At 37.6% G+C, this 24,604-nt stretch overlaps 1 protein-coding gene across 1 annotated transcript in view; it reads right to left on the bottom strand.

Annotated features, from left to right (window-relative positions):
• Nucleotides 1-24,604, bottom strand: part of adarb1b (adenosine deaminase RNA specific B1b) — a 129,384-nt gene that overhangs the window by 20,996 nt on the left and 83,784 nt on the right. Inside the window, exons 4-5 of the mRNA XM_037686858.1 lie at nucleotides 5,647-5,721; nucleotides 2,086-3,002 (exon numbers count right to left, since the gene is read on the bottom strand). Of these exons, the coding sequence (XP_037542786.1) occupies nucleotides 2,086-3,002; nucleotides 5,647-5,674 (945 nt within the window). The 5' untranslated portion in view covers nucleotides 5,675-5,721. The remainder of the gene's footprint in view (nucleotides 1-2,085; nucleotides 3,003-5,646; nucleotides 5,722-24,604) is intronic.

Here is a 24,604-nt window from a genome sequence, read left to right on the forward strand (position 1 = left end):
ACAGACAAGCGTGCAGGAGAACACGTGCACAAAGCCACACAAACTAAATCTTGCCTCAGATATGTCAGCTTTTAACACACGTCTGATGTTATCCTCACCCAGTGCACTATCTACCCGTCACAGTGATCGTATTTAGCATCAAACAAGCGTTGAAACAGCAACAAGTGAAACTGGGTTGACCCCCTGAAGTAAAGATAACGGTCTTTAAAACCAAGCTGTTAGAATTTTGGCAGTTCTAGTGCAAGATCTCCCTTCTGACAGTAAATCAGAGGAAAAACAAACAAGTAAGCCAGAGTGCCACATGGGAACCAAGTGCTCGTCTGATTTCCCACCAAGTTTACAAATACAGCTAAAGATAAAATAAGCTTAGGGAACTTCAAATGAACTTTACACATATTTTGTTCTTAAATAACCAGCTCTCAAAACTGGCTCTTTAACCACTGCTAATTGGATGGAAAATGACGACAAGCGCAAGAAGAGATGATGGCTGGATGAACACAAATTAAAGAAATCAGTCTACTATTACCTCCCTGCTACTTCAGAGACACCCACTTAAAGCCAGATCATCTGAGATTTGATTGCTATGGACTTTCATCTTTATTCTTTAGGAGTACCAAATTATATATATATAAAAAATGTCCTTGTAATGCACAAAATACTTTTGTTTTAAACCTCTCTTGTTTTTTCTGGTGTAAGCCCAAGTTTCTTAAATCAAAATGTAAATTTTGTGGTGTTATTTTGGTTGGTATGAAAAAAACAAAAACAAACGGCAAATACATTGTCAAAATTTAAGTTAAAGTGCCAAAGCAGCATGTCCATTTTCCCATAAGTGGTGCGCCATATGGAAACAGGCTGCAGAAATTAAATATAAAGTAACAAAAATTAATAGAGTAATTAGAAATGGGCTGCTTGTTGAATGAATCGGATGACAAGAGGAGAGAATGAGCAAAGAGCGGAGAAGATGATTTAGGGATGGACTGTTGACAATGTGTCAAGCTGATTAGCTTTGCCGACCGCGTTATCTCTCTTCACACACAGGCAGTCATCTCTAACAAGTCATGTAACATCCTTTAGTCTCTGCTAACCTGATGTGAATAAAGTCTTAAAGATAACCTTGTGGAGCAGTACAGTTTGACAGGCGGAGCAGTTTTGAATAAACCTGTTTTAATCTAATGAACACCTCCAAAGGAATGCTTTTCTTTACGGTTCTGGCAACAATCTATATCAGAGCGTACAACAACAATGTTATTAGATCAATAACTATTCATTCCTGGCAACTGTATTCATCAATGGACAAAACATCTGAGAACTTTTGTGTTTTATCAAAAAGACAAAAGAACACCAAGATCTGGATATACATTTGACACCACAAAATATTACAAAGAAATGAAAATATAATTAAGATCAAGAGTACTGCTTTGCTTAAGACACATCTATTTGACTAATTTAAAATTGTATGCGTTAATGCATCTTCAACGTTTACTATTCATTGAGGGTGCTTCTCAGTGTTCTGTGCCAAGTCCAGTTTTATTTCATCTATGCATGAATTTGTAGGCAATCATTAGGGAATGTTGCATAAATTTTCGTTTTTATGCTGATGACAACCAGCTTTATCTGTGAGTCAAAGCAGATGAACTTAACCGGGCATCAAAGTTACTGCTTTGTGTTGTACATATAAAAACCTGAATGATTAATACTTTTTTTCTGTTAAACTCTTATAAATCCAAAGTCATTGCTTGCATCCTTATATAATTTCTAGAGTTACTGGCCATTCAAAAAGATTCTGTTATAGAAAAGTCTTGCTTTCAAGTACCATGAAAAGTCATTTTTCAAATACGTTCATTCATTCACATGGAGAATTGCAGCTTGGTATTCTTAGTTATTGAAATAATACAACCTTTATTTAAACTTGTTTCCTGCTTTCTAATTAGAGTGATTCTGGTCATGTCATTCATTTGACCAATTAGTGGTTTCAAATGTAAAGGTCAAAATAATAACTTGCTGGCAGGTGAGGTTGTGATCCTGATACATATTCAAGGTCACAAACACTAAAATAGAAGAATATTTAAATTAAAAATGTCTTACCTGGGGTAGGTGAAGCTGCAACCCTTCTCTTGGTATAGGTTGCCGGGATGGTGTCTGGTCAAGTTGCATGTTGAACAGAGCAGATAGTGCAGCTTGTGCTGCCCGAGCTTTGGCCAGCTTCTTGTTGCGTCCTGAGCCTTCAAATGTCTGTGCATCCACTGTTACTGACATCACAAAATTCTTGGCATGACTCTCACCGCTTTCTGAGACAAACTCGTATTTGAGGCCTGGTCTGAGCTCATTGAGGATCATGACTGGGTTTTTGCCAGAGGATGGTGAGCTGAATGCAGATGGAGGGGGCAACGGGGCCTGGGCAAGGTTGCTGCCAGGTGGTGTAGGCAATGGGTACTCCCCTAGTGAATTTGTACCATTGGAACCTAGATAGAAGGATTCTTCAGATACAGCTGGTGTCTCAAAGCCATTGAAAAGCATGTCTGGAAAGTCGGCTTGGTCAGATGTAAAGTCTGTGTTCACCGTTAGGGTTCGGCCCATGGCCAGGTGAGCCTCAGAGGCATTGGGGAACTGGACAAAGGAACGTAGTGCTTTCTCAGCTGCATTCAGTTTAGCCTTCTTCTTGGTTGGGCCCATGCCCTCAAACACCTGACCATTAACCTCTACTGTCATAACAAAAACTGGTGCATGGACTGGTCCTGTCTGAGACAGCAGTTTGTACTGTAGACCTGGCTTGATTTCATTCAGCTGCATCAGAGCATTCTTGGGCAGCACAGGCCCAGGTGCTTTCTTGCGCTTCTTGGCTCTGAACTTGGAATGGGCTTGGCCATTGTTACCCTCCTCTAAGGGGCGCTTTCGATTGCCAGGGCCACTTCCATTGGGGAGCTGATCAGCGACTCCCATCCCATCTTTGCAGGACACGTTGCCCAGGTTTCGGTTTTCCTTAACGTCAGTGCTGCTTGAACCTGCGGTGTCCAGAAAGAGTAACTTACAACGCCTTCGTTGCAGGATCTTGTAAATGCAAAATTTATAGATTCCTTTATCACACTTTGGAACTGAACCAATGATTTGTGTTCCTTAATTAAAACAAGATCATTTTACTTAAAAATTAACACAATAACATTTGAAAATACGAAGGAATACTAACACATCTATTTCAAATTACCTAACTATAAAAAAACTCAACAGATTTAAAATTCAATTGTAATTGAAAAAGTGAAGTTTGGGTTAAAAAAAAAGTGTTGAAATATTTAGTGAAACAATGTTGTCCACAGTTACAAGTCCTAAAACTAATGAAAACAAATGAAAGCACATGTTAGCCCTGACACACACACACACACACAAACACACATCCAACAAGTGGTTCCTTTTTCACCTAATCATCAACAGCTTGAACTATTATTTAAAAAAATCAAGAACCGTCATGAATGGATAAACTGAACTTGGGGAACACATATCACTGATTCCAGTTTGCAAAGTGAATGGAATGTTGGGAAAAATTTTCATTTATAACATCCTTCAGCAAAGGCTTGATAGGTTACTCCTTGCGGTACTCAAGAGAAAGAGAGGCCGCAGTGTGCATGAGTGGGGTTGTAGGTCGGGTTGAGGGAGTGCAGGGGAGCGGGGGAGTAGTGCAGGGGGAGGAGCTGAGGACCAGGCAAACAGGAGAGTACATCAAAGAGGCAGAAGGAGAAGACTCCACCTACTGCAGGATCCTACAGGCTCGATGATGACACGGTGGAGAATAAAATGTAGTTTACTCCAGTTACTTTTTTTTTTTAATGACTGCCATATTTAAAATAATAATAAAAAGCTTGAATCAAAACATGGTGCCTTTCATAAGACCCTGCCCCTCTGAGTTCCCTCCCCATAGAGCTTTGTCAGAGAGCACAGTGTTGATCAAATGTACTGACATGCCGTTACCATCTGCACATTGCCATTGACGTCTTGAGGCAACAATAATTTTGTTATTTTTAAGGATCACAAATGTTTTTTTTTTTTCTCAATTTATGTCTTAAAACCATGCAGTTTGTTATAGTTTGCATGCATTTACAGTAAAATATTGGTATTGTGCTTTGCAAAATAAAGTAAAAAAGGGGAGCAACATAACTGTAAAATAGTTGCCTTTAACCATCATATTGGTGTGAACTACACAGACATTGACTCAAAATAAAGGTGTAATGTTGAAAATATAAAACATATGCTACTGTGGCTCACATTTTTCTCTGTGCAAAAGGTAAATTGCATGGAAGGTTTGCATGCCTTGCATTTAAGGTTTTGCATTAAATGTTAAGTAAATATCAATTTCTCTCCTTAACAGTTGTATTCACAAAAAAATAAAAATACAAACAAACAAATAAAAGAGTAAATAATGACATCTATAGCATGCTGCGCAAAAAAGTGAAGAAAATGGTACAGAGAAAAAACTGGAGTCCACTTTCTTCATTCAAAAAATATATATACTGAACACAACTTTTCAAAATCTATAATAGATTCACCCTGATTTGTTTATTAGAAAATATCTATGTACATGTAAGAATTTTGGACTAAATAAGATGACAAAATGCACAGAGCAAGACCCATGCGCTTCTTATGGCGTGGCTGTGGTCAGCATCATGCTTGGATTTGTGTAATCAGCATTTAAAAAAAAAATACATTTATTACTTAAAAAACATTCCGATATAGATTTAAAGCTGCATGTGAAAGTTTAAAAGTAAAGCCCTTGATTGACATTTATTTGATAGCACAACTTGTTAGTTGTGGTTTTAATTTAGGTTGTTTCATTTGATTAAAAAAAGTTTCATGATCTGTTTGGATTTCCACGTGCTAACAATATCCGTCTTGTTTTGCCTCTAGTGTGCTCTTGTTATTAAAGATGGAGGATTGTGTGAAATAGGACAGTTTCAACTTCAAATATGTATTTTATGTATATATTTGGCAGTAAAAAGAACAAAATAAAAAGTCAACAGAAGCTATTTTGTAATTGCCTGTTTGACATAAGATACTTTTCTACAAATCAAAAACACCAGGCATGACACTACGATCAGAACTTTTTCCTTTGTAAAGTTAGGGCATGGCTGCGACGGCAGCTAACTTTGAACGTGATTGCAGATTTGTCGTGGGTGTACGAGGGAAACCTTGTTCCCGAGTTCAAGCAAAAACTTCTAATTAAAGTTCAACGAGCTGGAGCTGAGGGAAATGGAGGTAGAGAGAATATGTGCAATATGACCTGGAGCAACTCAGATGAAATGATTCGTTCTACTCTAAAATATTTTGCTCAAATTAATACAACATATTTGCTTCCGGATGTATTTTGTGTCTTTTTGTTAAAAGAGAGCAAATAATCAGCTCCTTTGTGGTGTATATTGATAAAAAAAACTGTTTTTCTATATATTGCATACATTCTATAATGTTTAAATGTTATATTTTAATCTAAAACTGCATGTTTTGGTTTGATTAAATGCGGGTGAGGTAAATCTGTTCACACTGATTACACAACAGAAAAAGACAGAAGATTAAAGAAGCAGGCAGATAGAGATGAGGGAAAGTACAGGCAGACATTAAAATATGTTGACCAATCAGTAAAAAGACAAATCGGTGTGGACTCACTCATATTCTCCTCCTCATCAAGATCCATGATGATAGGTTTGTTTTGACCCAAAAGCAGCTTCGCCCCCACTGCACCTGGGGATTGGAGGACAGAAAGGCGGGCCGCGTTAGGACCGACAGAGTGACACACAAGCACATAAACATATTCGAAAAGCCCGAGTAGCTACAGCGATGATGAATTTCTTGCTTGACTCACCGCCCCGCACACAAAAAGAAACATGCACACATCGCAGTGTGTAAGTAGGTCCCGATGTAAGCATATAAATATTCAGAGACGGAGAGATATCAAGGTGAGGGAAAGGGCCAGGGCTGACAGGCCTTAATAGCAGGAGCAGTCTATTGTGACTTTAATATCCCTGCGATTAGACCTCATTTCCCAGCGCCTGCTGAGAGACATACAGCAAGTGACATGGCCAAGTCGCTCCACTGCTGCACACATGTGACTTACCCAAGGTTGAATGAGTTGAATATTGGTGTGAAGCTTTATTAAAGCATCACATCAAATCAATTTCTGTAATCTGAACTGTTAAGCACCTTTGACCAGACATATCTTGATGTATGAACTTTTAATCTTTGATTTCAAACAATTTTTAGTTTGCCGATATGTTCAAACTGATTGAAATGCACAGAATCACACAAAAAAGTTTCTAATACATGTACAGTAGTCCCTTGCGACTTTGCGGTTCGTTTAACGTGGACTCGCTCTATCGCGGTTTTTCCAAATAAGATGGGACATGACACACAATTGGCTGATTGATGGATGAGCCAAACGATTGGCATGGAATTTTTATTTAAAATAAATGATTTCAAATTATTTAGCACCTGCTGCACAGCTGCAGAACAAGCTGTTCCTGCACGTTTGTGCAGCCCATACTGCAGGATAAAGTTCCTGCTGCAGCTGACCGTTATATGGTCCGTACAGAGTGGAGAAGTGGGCGTGGCCAAGAGTGCTTGCAGGTGGCAAAACAGAGGAGGCAGGGAGCTGAAATCATGACATTCTGTGCTCTTTTAGAGCGTTTAGAGTTTAGAAACATTGTTTAGAATATTGCAAGAGTGTGGGAAGGGTTTAAAACATCTTTTTATATATATATCTATATAAATAAAAACATAAACTACTAATTACTACTTGTACTACTATTCCTGCTTCACGGTTTTTCACTTATCGCGGGTCTTCAGGGTACGGCTCCCACCGCGATAAACGAGGGACTACGGTGTATGTATATATATATATATATATATATATATATATATATATATATATATAAATATATATAAATTTGACCTATCTGACCGTTTTGTTTCGCTTAATGCGCCTTATGTATGAAAACAGCCCAGTTCATTGATATTGCACCTTATAATCTGGTGCGCCTTATAGTCCGAAAATACAGTAGTAATCAAATTGAAACATGAGGTTCCTAAAGATTCTGGACAACTATGAACACTTTCCTACATGTTGGTGATCGAGCTTATTGCTACTTTAGTTGTGTTCAGTGTATTGGTTTAAAAACCACAAATAATTTCGTCCTGTGCCGTTGTAGTGGAGTTCTGTGCAGAAACGCAAAACTCTGCCCTCTGGCACGCTAACCTGTGTGCTACCCTACTATCATCAACGCACAATGACACTGGAGTGGATTTTTATACATCATTTGAGACAGTTAATGTATATTTATTTCAATGTTGTCAAGAAAATATATCACCAGAAAGTTAAGTCATTTGGAAACTGCAAAGTGTAGATTTTTACAGGAGTTTTAACTGCATGACTCAGCTGCAAAAGTAACTCCTGAAAAGTGTCATATAGAAACAAAATGTTGGCAAAAACAGTGCAGATGTGCTCAGATTGACAGACTACTAAAAAGAAAGTAAAAGCAGCAAAGAGAGAGAAAAAACAAAGTGAGAGAGGGAAAGCAGAAACAAGATGGCACAGTAATACAGAACAGATTGTGCTGATTCTACTTTCTATCTGCCTTCCATCAGTGCCCCCATTCCTCAGCCAGACACTGTCTTAAGCTAAACTAAATGGGCTAATTAATCTGGGCTAATGGTGGGTGACAGCAAATATGCTAGCACAATTATCACCCTATTAACGATTCATATTCCAACGCATAATTGAAAATGAAAAGGTGGGGTGAAGGGAGTACGGGTGGGTGAAAGTCCAACAGAATGGAAGATGAGAGTCATTTTTCTCAGGTAGCAGGAGCCAGGTGCCCCATGTCTCGACACACTCATGCAGAACAGAAATCGACACTCCAGACCCGTTACTTGTGCTTCAAGTGATGCAATACAATTTTTTGTTCCCAGAGACTGAAATACAGACGCATTAGAGCTCCCATTTGAGCATAAAACCAAATGTAAAACACGTCTGTGGTTTCATTCATATATTGCTATTTTATTATTATTATTTCTCTGAAATGCTCAGAGTAGGCCGTGTGGCCTAATCAGCATTCAATTCAATGCAAACGTGTCTGTCAGTTTTGATTTTCACATTAGTCTGACTCGGTTATAAATCGGTGAATAATTCTGAAATCAGGGGCAATCAATGGCACAAGTTTCATGGAAGAGTTGAAGTGTGTGGGATGTGAGCCTTGATCAGTAAACTGGGGTGTGAAGGACTATGAACTTCTAAAAGCAAATAAAAATCACTATTCTGTCACTTATAACTTCTTGCATGTGTGAAAATTCATGTATAAGTCTTATAATTAACAAAATGTGAAAGTTTTTGCGATTCTGAAAACACATCAATATTGAAACGTGATTATTAGGACAAATTAGAGCTGTCTGAAAGATGTTTGTTGGTATGAACAGATACTAAACAAGGCTGATCTAGTGTCAAACTGGAATGACTTTTAGAACAAGTAATATAAACATATTGTACAATAGGCTCAAATTGCATTATAAAACCATCAACAAACAAGTTTAGTTTAAAATATGAAATACATAATTTAATCCATTTGGTTGGTTAGTTTGAATAAAATATGAAAATATGTTTTGTCACCCCATTACACAAGGTGCTGTTTACATTGGGAAACTTTTTGCACAATTATTTTTTCAACCTTTCAGTCTTGCATTCATGCAAAATTTGAGTTTTAGGAGCCCCAAAACTAAAATGAAATACCGTAAATACAAGTGTGGAAAAAAATCTTAAAACTCCACCCTCACATTTTTTAGACAACATTCAACCTTTTAAAAAGTGATAGAATAAATCACTTATAATAATTACACAGGGTTGAAGTTTTGACAAAGATGTATTATAATATTACAAGAATTGCAAGATCACTTTTACTGCAAAATGAGTGAAGCCTCTGAAAATCAACAAGAATATCCACCAGCTCCCAAGGAGAACTTCCTCCCCACTCTTATCTGCTGCAAACCGTCTCACATCTTCACGCACAGTTTAACAGACTCAATTTAAACATGATTTGGTGGGGTTTTTTTTTCTTGCTAGTACCTGTAGATTTACAAAAGTTTAACATAGTATAAAAACATGAGTAATTTTTTTTATTTTTTCCATACAAAAGCAATGTCCTTTTCATTACCTGACATGGTTACTTCAGAGTTTTGGGTTATTTGGGTGGGGGGATGGAAAAAAAAGATTATTTACAGAAATGTTTTTAGAAAGAACAAATCTAAGGATTGCTTTGAAAAAGTTGTGTTTCAATGTAGACAAGGCCTAACCCATAACGAAAGAATGTAAAGAAGCATTAATGCTCCTTTTACAAAATTGTTCACACTGAGTGGTATCAAATTTCAGCTGTTCCATCAAACCTAAATGCTCAAACAAACATTATGTAGCGAGATCTTAGTCAATGTGAATGTCTAAAATAATTTAAAAAGGGATGCTTACTTTGAGGTGTTGACCAGCGGTCAACAGACCAGTGGCATTGACAAAAGACTGGAGAAAGAACTGGAAGTGGCAGAAATGAAGATGTTGAGGTTCTTCTTAGGAGTGACAAGGATGGATAAGATTAGGAATGAGATCATCAGAGGTACAGCACAGGTTGAACAACTGGGAGATAAAGTTAGAGAGACCAGACTGAGATGGTTTGGACATGTCCAGAGGAGGGACAGTGGGTATACTGGTAGATGAATGTTAGAAATGCAGCTGCCATGAAAAAGACAAAGATGAGACATATGGATGCAGTTAGAGGGGATATGGAGGTAGTTGGAGTGAGGACAGAGTGAGATGGAGGAGGATAACTTGCTCTGGCGACCCCTGAAGAGGGGAAAGCCAAAAGAAGAAGACTTTGCGGTGTTGATTTCTGGGCCCTGAAGCAGCCAGAACTAATTTGGGTATTTGCGCACATGTGGAAACATTGAGAAGCGGGACATGATCTAAGATTTGACCACTTTTGAACCCAAATAACAGAAGTAGAGAACTTAAAGCAAGTCAAAAAAATAAAAGCCAAATATCTCCCTCCGCTTGAATAAAAGAGAAAACGTCATCAAGCTGTTGTGGTTCCAGGTAATTCTGAGTGGACGCCAAGGGAGGCAGGGGAAGGAGAAAGATGAGAAAGAAGATGAAAAGCCTCAAATTCAATCTGGCATGGTGAGAGAGGCCGAGGGGGGGAAATAAGGCGGTTTTGATTTGTCTCTCATCCCTCGCCTGCGCTGTGACGGAGCGATAGAGCGGCATCACTGTGGAAGGAGTGCCAACGGTGGACGACTGACGGGGGAAGGTGGGGCGGGCGGCTGGAAAGGTAAAGGTGAGTGAAGATCAGAGGATGAGAAAGATAGAAAATACAATCCTATTCCAAGTAAAAGAGAATCATTATCTCCTTTAAAAGGGAGGGAGATGGAAAGGTTTGCCCTTGGCAGGCCAGGCAGTTCAAACCGCAGCAAACAACCCATCTATAAAAGGCTAATGGAAGGTTTTCTATGGAAACACTTGCAGAGCAGTAAAACAGGACACAATTGTACTTGTAGCAAGTGCTGAACTAAAATGCTTACAAGATAATTATGTATTCTTTGTGAGTCAGTGCATGAGACTTCTAAGCTATGACCTTTTCAAAAATCAGTTGAGTTTATCTCAAAAGGTTTATCCTTTAACGTCAAGAAAAAAAAGGTTTTATTATCTTGGTTTAATTCAGTAAATTTTGCACGGCACCACTGGGCGACTACAATAAAGGGTAGAGTCTCACAGAACACTTCAAAACATTACTAAACTACAAACAGGAAAACTGCAGGGTTCGGTAAGAACCGGCACCATCCCTATGTTCACATTTCCTTTTTTTTCCTCTTTGCTCTTGAAAATCAAACAAGTTTATGTGCATTTTCACGCTTACAAGCAAACAATCAGAGATTTTAGTGCCTTAGGGAAAATGTTTACCCTCTACAATCTTCTGATGCTTCTTTTCGCCAGTGTTTTTCTTCCGACATAATAGCTTGTTGTCAACTTGAAAAACATTATCTTCATCTCACGCAATGGAAATGCCCAGAACTGATGCCAAATGGCAGCCTGTTGGAGAATATATTTAATCTGTTTTCAGACCAGGGAGGCAATGATGGCTTGCTTTCTGTAACTATTTCATTTCTTGCTACTTCACTGGCAATTCACCTACAACTCCTTTAATTGTAGACGTATTTGCCTGACCTTTCATAGCAAATGGTAAGTGACGGCTGCTAAAATACATGGGACATGGGTTAGCCGAATTCACAGGACAGTTCAAACTCCTCCAAATCTCTAGGTCCTAGTCTGCTCTCACTCTTGTCATTTGCTGACCAGTCATTTTGAATTTAGAAGGTAACCTCTTTCTGTTACATGTTGGTACTAGTCTGGAGTATTCTTACATGGAGCAAAAAGTGTTTTTCTGAATAATAAATAACTTTAAATCCTGTCAACTGTAGGGACTGGGATTAGTAAATTTGAAACAACTAGATTGGTAATGGAATTATTGAACAGAAGATTTTAACTGATAAAACCACTTCAGTTTTCAATGCAAACAGAACCATCCATCCATCCATCCATCCATTTTCTTTACCCGTTTGTTCCATTTTGGGTCACGGGGGTCGCTGGTGCCCATGTCCAGCAATCACTGTGCGAGGGGCGGGGTACACCCTGGACGGGTCGCAAGTCCATCACAGGGACACATAGAGACAAACGAGACAAACAACCATTCACTCTCTCACTCACACCTAGGGACAATTTAGAGTTACCAATCAGCCTAACATGCATGTTTTTGGTCTGTGGGAGGAAACCGGAGTACCCGGAGAAAACCCACGCATGCACGGAGAGAACATGCAAACTCCACCCAGAAAGGCCCCTGGACTGGGGTTTGAACCAAGGACCTGCTCACTGAGAGGCAGCAGCTCTACCAGTTGCGCCACCGTGCTGCCCGCAAACAGAACCATAAAACAAAAATTGTAGCAGGAAATTGAGTTGCACACTGTTTAGTGTGTAAGTAATTTGATCAGCATTTCTGCCTCAAATACTTTTTTTTTTCAGTCTGCAGAATGAGAGCATCGGTAGCACCATCTTATGTGGCGTTCATATAGCAATACTCTCAGCTGAACTACAATAAATAAATGACAACAGCCTTATTTATTCCTGATATACTGTAACCAACTGAACACACACGCTCAAAAATCAAGAGCAGATGGTGGACCATCATGCATCCTTACATACAGTAACTGTACCTGTATACCAAAAATGGCATCTCCATATAAAACATTCCACAGGTTCAAGGAGTATTTCATAACCAGTATCTTGGCTTATGTGTGTGCGTGCTTCATAATTTATTAGTGTTGGAATAAATGTGTCAAATTAAAAGGCTTGGCAAAGAATCAAAGTAATTTATACAGCCAATGCAAGTTATGAAAAAATAAATAGGAGCTGTAGAAAAATGTATTATGATAAACAGTAGTTTAATGTTATGTAGTATTGTAAAAATGTTTAATTTCAGTAAATCTAACACAAACTTAAATCATTCTGAGCCAAAACCCAATAAAACACTGCAATAAAATGTTTACAAAAAAAATGCTATCTCATCCCCATTTTGAACTATTTATTTATTAAGAAAATGATTAATACACTGTGAATGTTTTAATTTAATGTCATTTACTTCATGTTTGTGGACTAAACTCTGAAGTAAAGAGTTGCAACAAGTGCTTTTCTAAATATACCATTTATTTCAATTTGTTAAAATTTTCAACAGTTATTTTTTTTCACAATCAAGCAGATCTGTGCAATTTGGTTTTACAGACACTATTTTAATCTATCTGTAAACAAGTTTTATAAAGTACCGGTCACTTTATAAAAAAAAGTTTACAGTTTATTTCAGGGCAAATGAACAAAAGACCTTCTGGTTTTCACTGACAGTTCTGAACAGTTTTGGTTTTCTTTCAGGCGTCTTCATGATCTAAACTCTATAGACTGAAATAACCTCAGTAAACAGTCGGAAACATACCTGTACTACAGTAATACACATTGAATGTTGTCCCTGTACAGTAACAGCTTACAGCTCACAAACTGCACCTCTGAGTACCATATCTATAATATTTACACAGATTAAAATACAATTATACTTGTAGTCAGTGCTTATACTACTTGAACAATGCATATTGTGCACTATATACTTTGTAATCTGGATTCATTTGTATTCCTTTGCTGCTGCAACAATGCAGATTTTCTCATTTACAGCCAAATTAAAAATAAATATATAAAATTATAATCATTTATTTTGACCAACAGTCTGTTTAACTGACTGTAGTGGTCTGTTTTCATGTGATCATATTGCTATTTTCTATATAAAACAACAACAACAAAACGGGACTTGTTGGTTAATGGACCAGTACAGACGCTCAGCTGGGAGTTAAGAGGGAAAAAATGGATGCCGACCTCACATACCCACTGTCATTTGAACCCCTGTGGACCAGCTATTTTGGAAGGACTCTTCTCAAACCTGATGTTGGCACTGCAGCTTGGTCAAATGGCTTCAGATACCAGCTATAAGTGATTCTACTAATTAGTTTGCTTGTCACTGTTAATAATTTTCCTGAACAAATAACCAAATATTAGTAATTATTTCAGAATGACTGTAGTTTTGTAAATAATAATTTATGTAGTTGCTCTCCTAAACAAAAAAAAAAATACAGTATTTTTTTCCGTACACGTCGCACCACCTTATAAGCCACATCAGTCCAAATATGTCTAATAAAGTGGAAAAATCCATAAATACGTCGGCTCACTGTATACTTCGTCGTATACTACTTTGCCGTATACTTCGGTACTATTATGTGTGACCGCTGACATGCCGCGTATGTTACATGTCACCACTGACAACCCGTAAATGTGGGCCAAACCTGTAAATGTGGGCCGGTGTTGTGCCAAAAATCGTTTGGCTGCCAAATGGTGGACATGGGAGTGTGCACGGAAGGACTTTAACAAGAATTTGACAAGATTAACACTTAAATACAATTATTTGTTTGCTAGAAATTATAGCAAAGGTGTGCCTCAGTCTAACTTTTGCTTAATAAATGGACTTTGACGGTCAAATCAGCTGCATTTCAAAAGCCGATTCGCGGAAGCGGGCGCGCACAGAGGGATGAGTCGCTGCTCATTTCTTAGAAATTTAACAAGATAAGCACCTAAAACAATTATTTGTTTGCTCGACTTTATAGTTAAGGTGCGTCTCAGTTGAACTTTTACTTAATAAATGCACTTCAATTGTTAAATTAGCTGCATTTCACCGGGGCGGCGCAGCAAAATTAAGCCGATTTGCCGGTTGCTCCAAGCTAGCTGGACGAAGGTGGAAGACTGTGGCAAGTCAATTGTGTCATTAATAGCCACTTTTACCTATTACATGACACAACGGCATGCTATACTACTCTGGTGCCATCTAGCGGCTGAAAAATGGTAGTGTTCAATATTTTCAGTCAGAATGAATGAAAACGGTCATATCTCAGCCAAAAATTGGTTTATAAATATAGGAAAAATACATAAATACGTCGCTTTGGCGTATAAGTCGCAGGGCATGCAAATTATGCAAAAAACCATGACTTATAAAGCAAAAAATACAGTACCAATAAAAATTCCTGCTGAACTATTTTTCATCAGTTTAATCGAGAACTAACTCAACAATTTTAAGCATGAGTTCTGTGATGTTTATTGACTTATTAACTATTAAAATCTCACTATACATAAAAAATGAGTGGCTGCCTCCCTATAAAATCTGATTCAATCTAAAGAAGCAGATCAGAAGAGGCAGAGAGGTGTGGGAAAAGCAAAGAATCAACCTTTTGCTGTGTTCCAGCTTTTTATTTCTGACAGTCAGTCATTCATCATCATGGAGTGCGGATAGGAAAAGTAAAAAGAAAAAAAAAGTGGTGAAAACAGAGTCAGAGTATCAATATAAATTTTTTATTTGATGGGTTTTATGGAGGGGCTGCGTTTCAGATGGCTGGCAGAGTCAAGGTTCAAGGAAAAATGAAAGCAGAGAAAGATTAAGGAGGCAGGAAAGAGATAATGGTGTCCCTGGATATATTAAAAAATATATATTTTCTTTATTTTTGCAGTACAGACCTGTTTTAGTTTTCCCGTGTCTGATTCTATTGATTTTCCTTCTGAATCTACACACACCGCTCCTCCTGAGCAAAGCAAAAACAAGTTTTTGGAGGGTTTTGTTACCTTGACAAAATATTGGTTGATAAATATGAAAGAACGAGAGAGATTATTATTATTTATTTACTGTAGTACTTTGTTAAAACCACTTTTTCATCCTCGATTCTTTTTGACAAGGATCCAACAAGTTTTGAGTGTCCTTACTGTGAAAGTTTCCCTCACTTCTTTGGCTCAAATGTTCAAGCACAACCCCATTTTCAAAAAGAGCTTGAATCTTGAAGTTTTAAGAACATAATTGTCACTTTTTTAAAATAGGAAGAAAAAAAAAAAGATTTTAACAGCGATGAAGAGAAACTGGTCCACTAGACTGGACAACGTAACGGCGTCATGACCGGGTGTTTATAAAGCTCTTTAAAAACCTTACAGCTGGTTCAAAATGCTGTGGCCAGGGTTCTAACTGGTTCTACAAGACCACATCACATTTCTGCGCTACTCAAGTAGGTATCTCTGCAGACACATTTGGAAGGCGTATCTGGAAGGCCACATCTGATTGGACGATAGAAAAATAGGCGTGTCTGGAGGGCCACATCTGATTGGAAGAAAAAAAAAAGCCTGAAAAAAAAAAAAGCCTTTTGTGTTAACCACAGACATATTATGTCTAAAAACAAGGCGTTATTGGCAGATTGTGTTAACCACAGACACGTGTTAACCGGTTCGACATTAGTGGCGTCTCAGGTTCAGCATTGGCGGCGTCTCGGTTCGACATTAGCGGCGTCTCCATAACTTCTCTTTCCGCCTCTCAACACAGAACTTCTGGTTACATTTCAAAATAAGAGCAACATAAATGGGTAGTGGGGAGGGCTAAATGTTTAGTTTTTTAATACCTAGCCATTACATTAAAAAACAAAATCCATTTGGTTGTTGAATAATGTGAAAATAGTTACAATCGATTCATAAAGAAAGAAAAATGAAGTAGCCAAAATATTAATGATACTTAAACCGGCTTTGGGACAAAGGACGTTTCCTTTAACCACATTTTCTTGTTCAACCTTTTAAAGCGGTCACTGCAGATGAGCGATTGTCAGTTTCTGTAAGATTTCTGCAACTGGAGCAGGTATTTCTGCTTACTGGTTAACTTCCTCAGCAGTTTCAGATTTAATCCTACTCCAAGTTTCAGCTCCTTCATAGATCAGATCTCGTAGAAGAACTTCTAAAGAGCAAATTTTGTTTTTAGCCATTATCTCATTACAGGACTCATGATCTTTAATTGAGACCAGACTTTTTGACAAATGGGAGCAGGTTTCGCTTCAGATGCTTCATATTTCATTGTACCCAGACCACACTCAAGCCAACCTGTGTCAGGTGCAGCCTACAACCCAAGAATAAAAGAGAATCTTCTTGTGTTTGACAGCACATATAACACTGTTTCTTAGAAACCATCAGTTTTAAAAAAGAGCTGATGTAACTTACCCAAAGAGCCAGCAAATACAGCTAGCCAATCAGTGTTTGTCCTCTACAAACGCCTATTCTCCAGAAACGCCCACTTTTGGTCTGCAGAGAACCCCTTCTCACACTAATGGCCTTCATACGATGACTGTCTGTTTCACTTTAGAAACACTAATGACTTACAAAGCCCTTAATGAACAATGCTACATCTATAATACATCAACAAACTGTTCACTCCATATCACCAGTATCAGCTTTATGCTCCCAGAAGCAGAACCTTCAGTTAGCAGGCTCTAGTTCTGTAGAACCAGCTCCCAGTTCTGGGTATGAGTCTGTCCCCCTCGAAAGTAAGAAATCCCTCCTAAAATAGTTTACATTACCATTGTAGTGCAATAGCCATAAAAGAAAAAAGAAAACAAAAGTAATAATATGTAAAGAACTAAAAACACAAAGTGCAATCAAATTTTTGCTATGAAGATAATTTTCTTATTTCCTTCAAGATAGAAAGTTTCTCTCACATATTGCATCTTTAAACACAATACAGTCTTCTTAATAATTTCTGAGTAAGAGGCTAACGGCTCAGAGTAGGAGGGTGAAGTGGTTTCCCAACATCAACACATACAGTAGATGTTCTGTGTGGTAAAAATGTTGGTGAACGCAGACTGTTTAAGCACTGATCACGGATGAGCATGTCTTATTAGCATCAGGCATGAAAAGAGTTTTGAAGTCATGATGAGCAGCTGTGAATCAAGTTTGTAGCGCAAGATAACACATTTTCAAGAACCTAATAAAGAATTATTTCACATTCACATCCATTTTTATAAATACTTTTTTCTTTTATCTTGTTGCGGTGCATGTAGTAAAATGTCCCCACTGAATGCATACAGCTCAAAAACTTCACTTTGTTTGCTATGACTACAGACAAGATTGTTAAATCTGATCGACGTCAAAAGCATAATATTGTGAACATCTTAATAAGATGATTTTAACCATTGCATTGTCAATTAACTTATGAATATTCATGTTCATTTGGGGGAAAATCCACCACCTTACTTGAGTGCTTAAAAATACTACCAAAAAAAAATTCCCACAAAAACTAGTCAATCTTTTAGAGCTATCTCTACCTGAAATAAATATATAAAATTTTAATGACTTTATTGGAATTTTAACTCTAAGGGTTTATTGTTAAAAAAAAAAAAAAAAAAAAACTTTACAATTTAGATAAATAAAAAAAAAAATCACATTTAATTTATCTAATTGACTAATATAAAAATCGTACCTTTAGCTAATAAATAAATAAATAAATAAAGGTCAAAAGTATGTTTCACTCATTCACTGTTACCTTACGAAATGGACGACATATGAAAAGTACGTTCGTTTGTAAAACTATGCAAATACTGACCTAGGATCACGGTTGGACTGGGGATTCACACAGTAAATGACAAATATTGGTTCATATTCAATGAAATGAGGTGTATACTACATTAACAGTGTGAAAACAGGAAGATGGAGTCCATGGAGAAACTGGTCATTGTTAGACTATTTTTAATTTTACATTCATATTTCACCCTAGAAATAGTTTAACCTGCCATGTTTGGTGTCATTTTGTTCAGCACAACCTCCCATGTGTGAATTAAGTTATATTTTACTTCTGACCCACTGTATCAACATAATAAACACACAAAAACATAAATTATGTGTAAGAAAAGTAGTTTTTTTTTTTTTTTACTGTGAAACCCACAAACATTCATAATGAATTGTTTTTACAACTTATAATGCAAATATAAACAGCAATATTCATGAACATGAATATTTTTTGCTGCCTTCATGTTGGTGGTACTGTAGATTTTCCAGACTGGGTTAAGAGCAAAAAGCGATTAAAAAAAGTTATTTTGGACTCTGAAGGGAAGTGTGTCTATTTGGACCTCTGGTGTTCTCCGTGCCTGGAACCCGTTTACCTCTGGTCAACATCCACATCCTCCTCTGTTCTCCAGAGCTCAGAACTGATGCTTGGTTGTTGCTGGCCCTGTCAAGAGGGGTTCTGGACATGATGAAAATGCCTTTGAGTAAAGCTTGGTGCGCTCTTCCTTTATTTCCTCTTCTAAAACAAATCATGATCACCCTCTTCATCAACAAAGTCCTCTCTGTCTGACTCAAACTCTGTTTTTCTCCTCCATCTCTGCCTTCATGAGCTTCTCCTCTTTCTGAGAGGTTCTAGCTCCGCGGTTCCGTCCTCCTCTGGGTCTCCAGCTCCATCCTCCTCAGGTTCAAAAATCACCTCAATGTTTTGACTCAAACACACTAAAACTGACTGAACTAAATACTAAACACACTAAACTGCACTCTAACTATAAAACCCAAACATGCTAAATATCACAAATCTCTCAGACCTCATGGCTCACTGCCCCTCTAACTTTATCATGTCGAACCCCATTCAACTTTAGCATCTTTTTACTCTCCTTCCTGTAGAAGTGGGGTGGGGTGTTCATCTGTTTGGTAGGGGTAGGAGTTGAAAGCGGAGGGGGATGGGGGTGTTTTGTCCAGGAGAATGAACGTCTTTGCTGTAGTCTCTAGCTCTAATGCGCTTCAGATATGACAATGAGTTTTCAGAAAAATATGTGGAATTGGATTATTTAACATAACTGGTTTTCAACATGATTTAAAAACTGGTGTGTAGTTTGAAGTTTGCACTTTTGACTAAAATGAGTGGAAATGGAGACACAAATAGTCTGAGTGGTTGTGTCTTTCCTGCTGGAGCAACTGAAATCGGTCATGTGACTAGCATGTTCCGGCGTTAGTCAATGTAGGTGGCGTAGGACACTTTAGTAGGCAGTGAAATCATTGCTCGCCGCCTGTTATTGAGAAGGGTGACAATCATGACATTAAACCATCAGATGCTTATGTTTTTTATCCTCACTTCTTATTTTTTTTTTATTTGCACCATTCAATAATTTTCCAATAATACACACAGATAAAACACACAAACTTCTCAGGCTGACTTCAGACGGGGTCATAAATCACTAGAATTGGTGACTATGAATCCCTCCAGCATTAGCAGTGCTGTGGGAGTGCATTCAGCATGGCTGACAGACCAAAAAAAAATTTTTTTTTAATGCCACCACTAAACGGTTGCCGTTACTTCTTGTATCCTTCGAGGCCATAAGGGCCCACTGCTCTGTTTCCGATCATTAAACACTAGTAACTGCTGACACCATAGAAAATAAATATAGTTCTAATAAAGGAGCAGAAACCATTGTTAAACTAAGAGGAAACATTTTCCTTAACTTTACTTGTGCAAGTTATGCATATAAGATTATTCTCTTTTCTGATAATCAGGGTAAGTATGGTCAGAAATGGATAAAAAAAATCTCACTATTGGTGACTACTGATGCTGTAAAAACAAACAAACAAAAAATAGTTACTGACCTTACATTACTATTTTTCCTCAGTTTTATTTCAATCTGGACTGTTTGATGATCATGTTGTTCATGATTCCAGATGTGTTGCTGGAGATTTTACCTTCCTAATACAACTGGATGTTTGTTACAAATGCCTTTTTGGTGGATTAGCGCAGGATAAGTTGGTACTTTACATGCAGTATTTGCACCAGTAACATCCATCTCTACAGAAACTAGAAGTAAATTAGCTTTAAAGACTTTAAATGGCCTGTTTTTGGCTGTTTGACTGTACATGATACAGCATTTAACACAGAAAAATTAATACCAGAATGATTAACAAGAGTATCACATACAGTAGATTATACATCCCCCGATAGACTATTATACAACAATCTAAAGCAATGGCCCGGCCAAGCAAAGACCTTGTATAACACTTGACCTTGAGTTGTGGCTTTAACTTTGAAGCTGGAGTGATTTTGTGGAATGGCTTAGATTAAGAGATTAAGCAAAGTAAATATTGCACAATTCAAAAGAAAATATAAGGAGTACAAAATTAATGCTTATAAAAATGAATGAAAAAAATGATATTATTCCAACTGTTCATTTGTTAATCCTTATGTTTGCATATTAAGCGTTGATCTCTAGGTGATTTGAGAGTAAATTGGTATCTGCAGGTATATTGATGCATGTGTAGGTACGGTAATACGTAGCTATGCATACATGTCTACATGTAAACAGTTATATATGCATGTATGGGTATTGATGTATTTATGTATATATTGAATCACTAGTTTGATTCAGAATTTGTATGTAAACTTAGGGACACGACTGGATAAGCCTTTGCTTCTTCCTGCTCCCTCTTTGAACATTTTTGTTTTGTTTGTAAAATATGGAAAATTTTACGTTTTTATTTATGTTTTTTGTTTTGTTTACATTTTAACTGTTCAAAATGAAACAAAGAAAAAAGCTGGGGTGATAAAAAGTGTAAGCGACACTGTCTAATTATAACAAATGTGCACCAAGTTTCGATAAAGTATCTTGAGTGGATCAGAAGTTCTATACTATATATATATATATATATATATATATATATATATATATATATATATAATGGCAAGGATGGTGCATTGATTACAAGCAAGACAGTTGCTTCTGGAACTGCTCCAGAAAAAAATTCAGAGGAGAATAAATGCGGGCATTTTTAAAATAAATCTATATAATTATTTAAAGTATAACTCATCCTTTTCTCGTCAAGGTAAAGTTGTAGGAGAAAACTTGCATCAGTGTAAAAAGTAGAGCAAGAGTAACAAGAAGAGAAGGGATCGAACCCAACTGAGACAAAAATGAGCAATCAGAGATGAGGGGAAAGAAGATGAAGAAAAAAAAGGGGGCAAGGAAAGGGAAAGAAACTGGACAGAGACAAATAGCCATGGGAAATGGCTGTTGCAGGAGAACCCACCTGTGAGACAACCCTCTCAGCAGCCCTAACACAGACTGATAGGCCCACCAGGCAGCAACATTGCCCCAATCCATTTCATTTCTATGATTTTCCTTTATTCTGAAAACAAAAGCTACATTGTCAAACCACATCTAGCCTTACCCAACTCACCTGAACATGCTGTTATTAAAACTTGTGTAGTCTAACTTTTGCTGGCATGAAAGCAAAAAATAAAATATAAATAAATAAAAATGGATTTTTAGGCAGATTTTCTAGTCTGCTGTCTGATTAGATGTAAACTTATCCCAGCTTCACTTATTTCTTCAGTCCTTAAAAGCATGCATTGGCTAACCCAGACTGTGGCAAGATATTGTAGATAATATCAGATGTTAACTACATAAAGCATATTATCAGTAAGAAGCAGAAATGTTAACAGCATAGATGCAAAAATGGGCCCTAGAAGCAGGAAGTAATAGAAAATAAAGACAGGAAGGTGTACGTGTAAGAATGCAAGGATCATTTTAAATGTCGATGTATGCAGTTAGATTAGTGAGTGCTGGTGTCACCATCCTACAGTCCCATTACTTTCCTCAATAAGGCTCTGGCAGCCCAGTGATTACCACAAGAAAAGTGAGAGTGAGGAAAAATCTTAACAGAAACGGGATTTTTTTTTTTTAAAGCGAGAAGTCTCCCACCCTCCTCCTCCTCCTACCTGAGGTGATGTCTCCAGGCACTGACCAGGTAATGCAGTTTAATGGAGTACATGTGTGGGCACCAGTGGCCTAATGGAGAGAGGTCCAGGCAGAAAGGGGAACGCCTGTCGTGCTACCAGATTGAAACTGATGGGCCAAAGTGAAGGGGCTGCAGAATACCTTCCACCCAACATGGCCCCTCCAACCTCATCAGATACACTCACACATGAGCACACACACACACCTTACATCAGAGTCCATTATTCAATTTAGCCCTTCTAATGACCAGTGAATTAGACTGCCAGAAGTGATTTGCCTTCTGAGCCCCACACTAGGACGTATGGACTTCCCTCCACTTTGCATATTAAGAGGCAGCTACTCAGATACTGACACCCAATGAGCTTCCTCCAATCAGTGCATTTGTAGACTTGGATGAGAAAGATATCCGAGGCAATGGGCTCTTAATAAAAAATAACCTTCATGTTTCCGACTCCGTTTTTAGAGAAAAATCAAACTTAACGGACGAGTGACAAAACCGTGACATGCAACGAGACATACAACTGTCATTTTTTACCCAATCCTGTCTTTAGTAAAGAGGGCTGTCTTTATCTAAAACAAACTTGAACCTGTGTGAGGTGGTATTTGATATTTATTGTCTCACCGAGCAAATCAGGTCTTCCAATAAAATTTAGCACAAACTGTAACAAAACACGACAACGACCGCAACAAATCAGTACTGAGCAAAAGTTTTTAAACATCTTGGTTTTTTTGTCTTTGAAGAGACAGACTTTCTTTTAATATTTAAAGTAGTACCGTCAGTAGATTTCTGTGGATTTCTTTCCCGAGGCCCTTTTATGTTTTTATTTGAATGTCATCTACTTTTCAACAAATTAAATGGCCAGTACCTGACCATGACAACATATAGTGCAGTGTGCCAAAAAACAAGCAACGTGAACAAGTAGAGGACAAAAGAAGTGTCAGACTAAAAAAACTGTCTAAAGCAGATAAACTGTACTTGAAAATCATGCTTTACGGACAGTGTTTTTCAAAGTAGGGGCTGCAGGCCCCTGGGGGGGCCACCAGGGGGTGCTAGAGGTGCCCCAGAAAGCTGGAAAGAAGAAGATATTAAAAAGGAAAAATAAAAAATAGCAATAATAATAATAAAAATTGCCCACTAGGGCAATATGTATCTGTCATTTCGAGACTAACACGCTTGAGAGAGGTTTGATTTCTTTTGTTTTGTTCTTCTGGTCAACAGTTTATTGAAAAGTTGTTTTATTCAGTGGGAATATAATACGGTGTTTAAAACATGTTAGTTAATAACATTTGTATGCTCAGCAGCTGTAATAACTGAATATAGTGAATAAAAGTTAAAACATTCTAAAAGTTGGTGTTTTACATATTTTGTAGCATTGTTTGCAGGCTAATGGGGGGCGCATGGAAGAGTTTAAGAACCACTGCTTTCGGAAACCGAAAAAGAAATCAGTTAATCAATTTCTGTATGGCAATTTTCAGCTAATAGCTCTTTAGAAGTCATCTTGATGGTGCTGACATACAGTTTTATTAGTGCCAAACTGTGTTAACTTTGGTATTTTTTCAGCAGATGTAACTAAAGAAATGTGAGTCAGCGGTCTATCTTTGTGACAGGCTACTGTTAATCAACACGTGTCTCTACGTGTTGTCTTTTAATTACTTGATTGGATTGAAATGCTTAGATTATGTTAGATGCATTTTTGTATTTATTATAGGTCTGTTTGTATTTATTGTACAGTTGTGTATCTCCACTGTGTGTTGTATTATTTTGCACTTTATGTTCTATGTTGCACCGTGATCCTGGAGAAACACCATTTCATTTCAGTCAGCTACTCGTAGCTGAAATGACAATAAAACCTCTCTGACTCTCTCTCCGTTAACAAAGTGTCTCTAGAAAAAAAAACCAGTAAATTCAGTTTTTAAATGGTTTGCCAAGTTATCTCAACAACACAATGCATCGAGTTTAGGAACCTTTCAATGTCTGAATCATTCATAAGTCCAAATTAAGTTGCTCAAAACACTGAAAAATACATACATTGCATGTCTACATATAATGTCTTGTGTGTGTTTTCTAAAGATTGTTAAAATGCAGTTTCAGGTTTGGAAGTAAAAAAAAAACCTCTTTGTTTTCTTCCATCTTTTCAAGGTTGTTAGGTGGCTGCCTCTCCTCTTTTTCACTAGGAGCTGTAAAATCTGTTTGACAGCTCTGATTTATGACACAGCACAGGAACCGACTGCCTGTGGGGAAAAGAGTGTATGTTTCGGTGTGTTTGGAAATGACTGAATGTGCCCACCTCACAGAGGACCGCCACTGCTGTGCTCAATGTTCAGCGCAGCAAACAGGTAGGGGTAGGGGGCTTTTGAAAACCCACATGGTCACATAAACCATCCAACTGTG

This window comes from Nematolebias whitei, chromosome 13 (assembly GCF_014905685.2).
Source record: "Nematolebias whitei isolate Nwh7 chromosome 13, NemWhi1, whole genome shotgun sequence".
Lineage (NCBI taxonomy): Eukaryota > Metazoa > Chordata > Actinopteri > Cyprinodontiformes > Rivulidae > Nematolebias > Nematolebias whitei.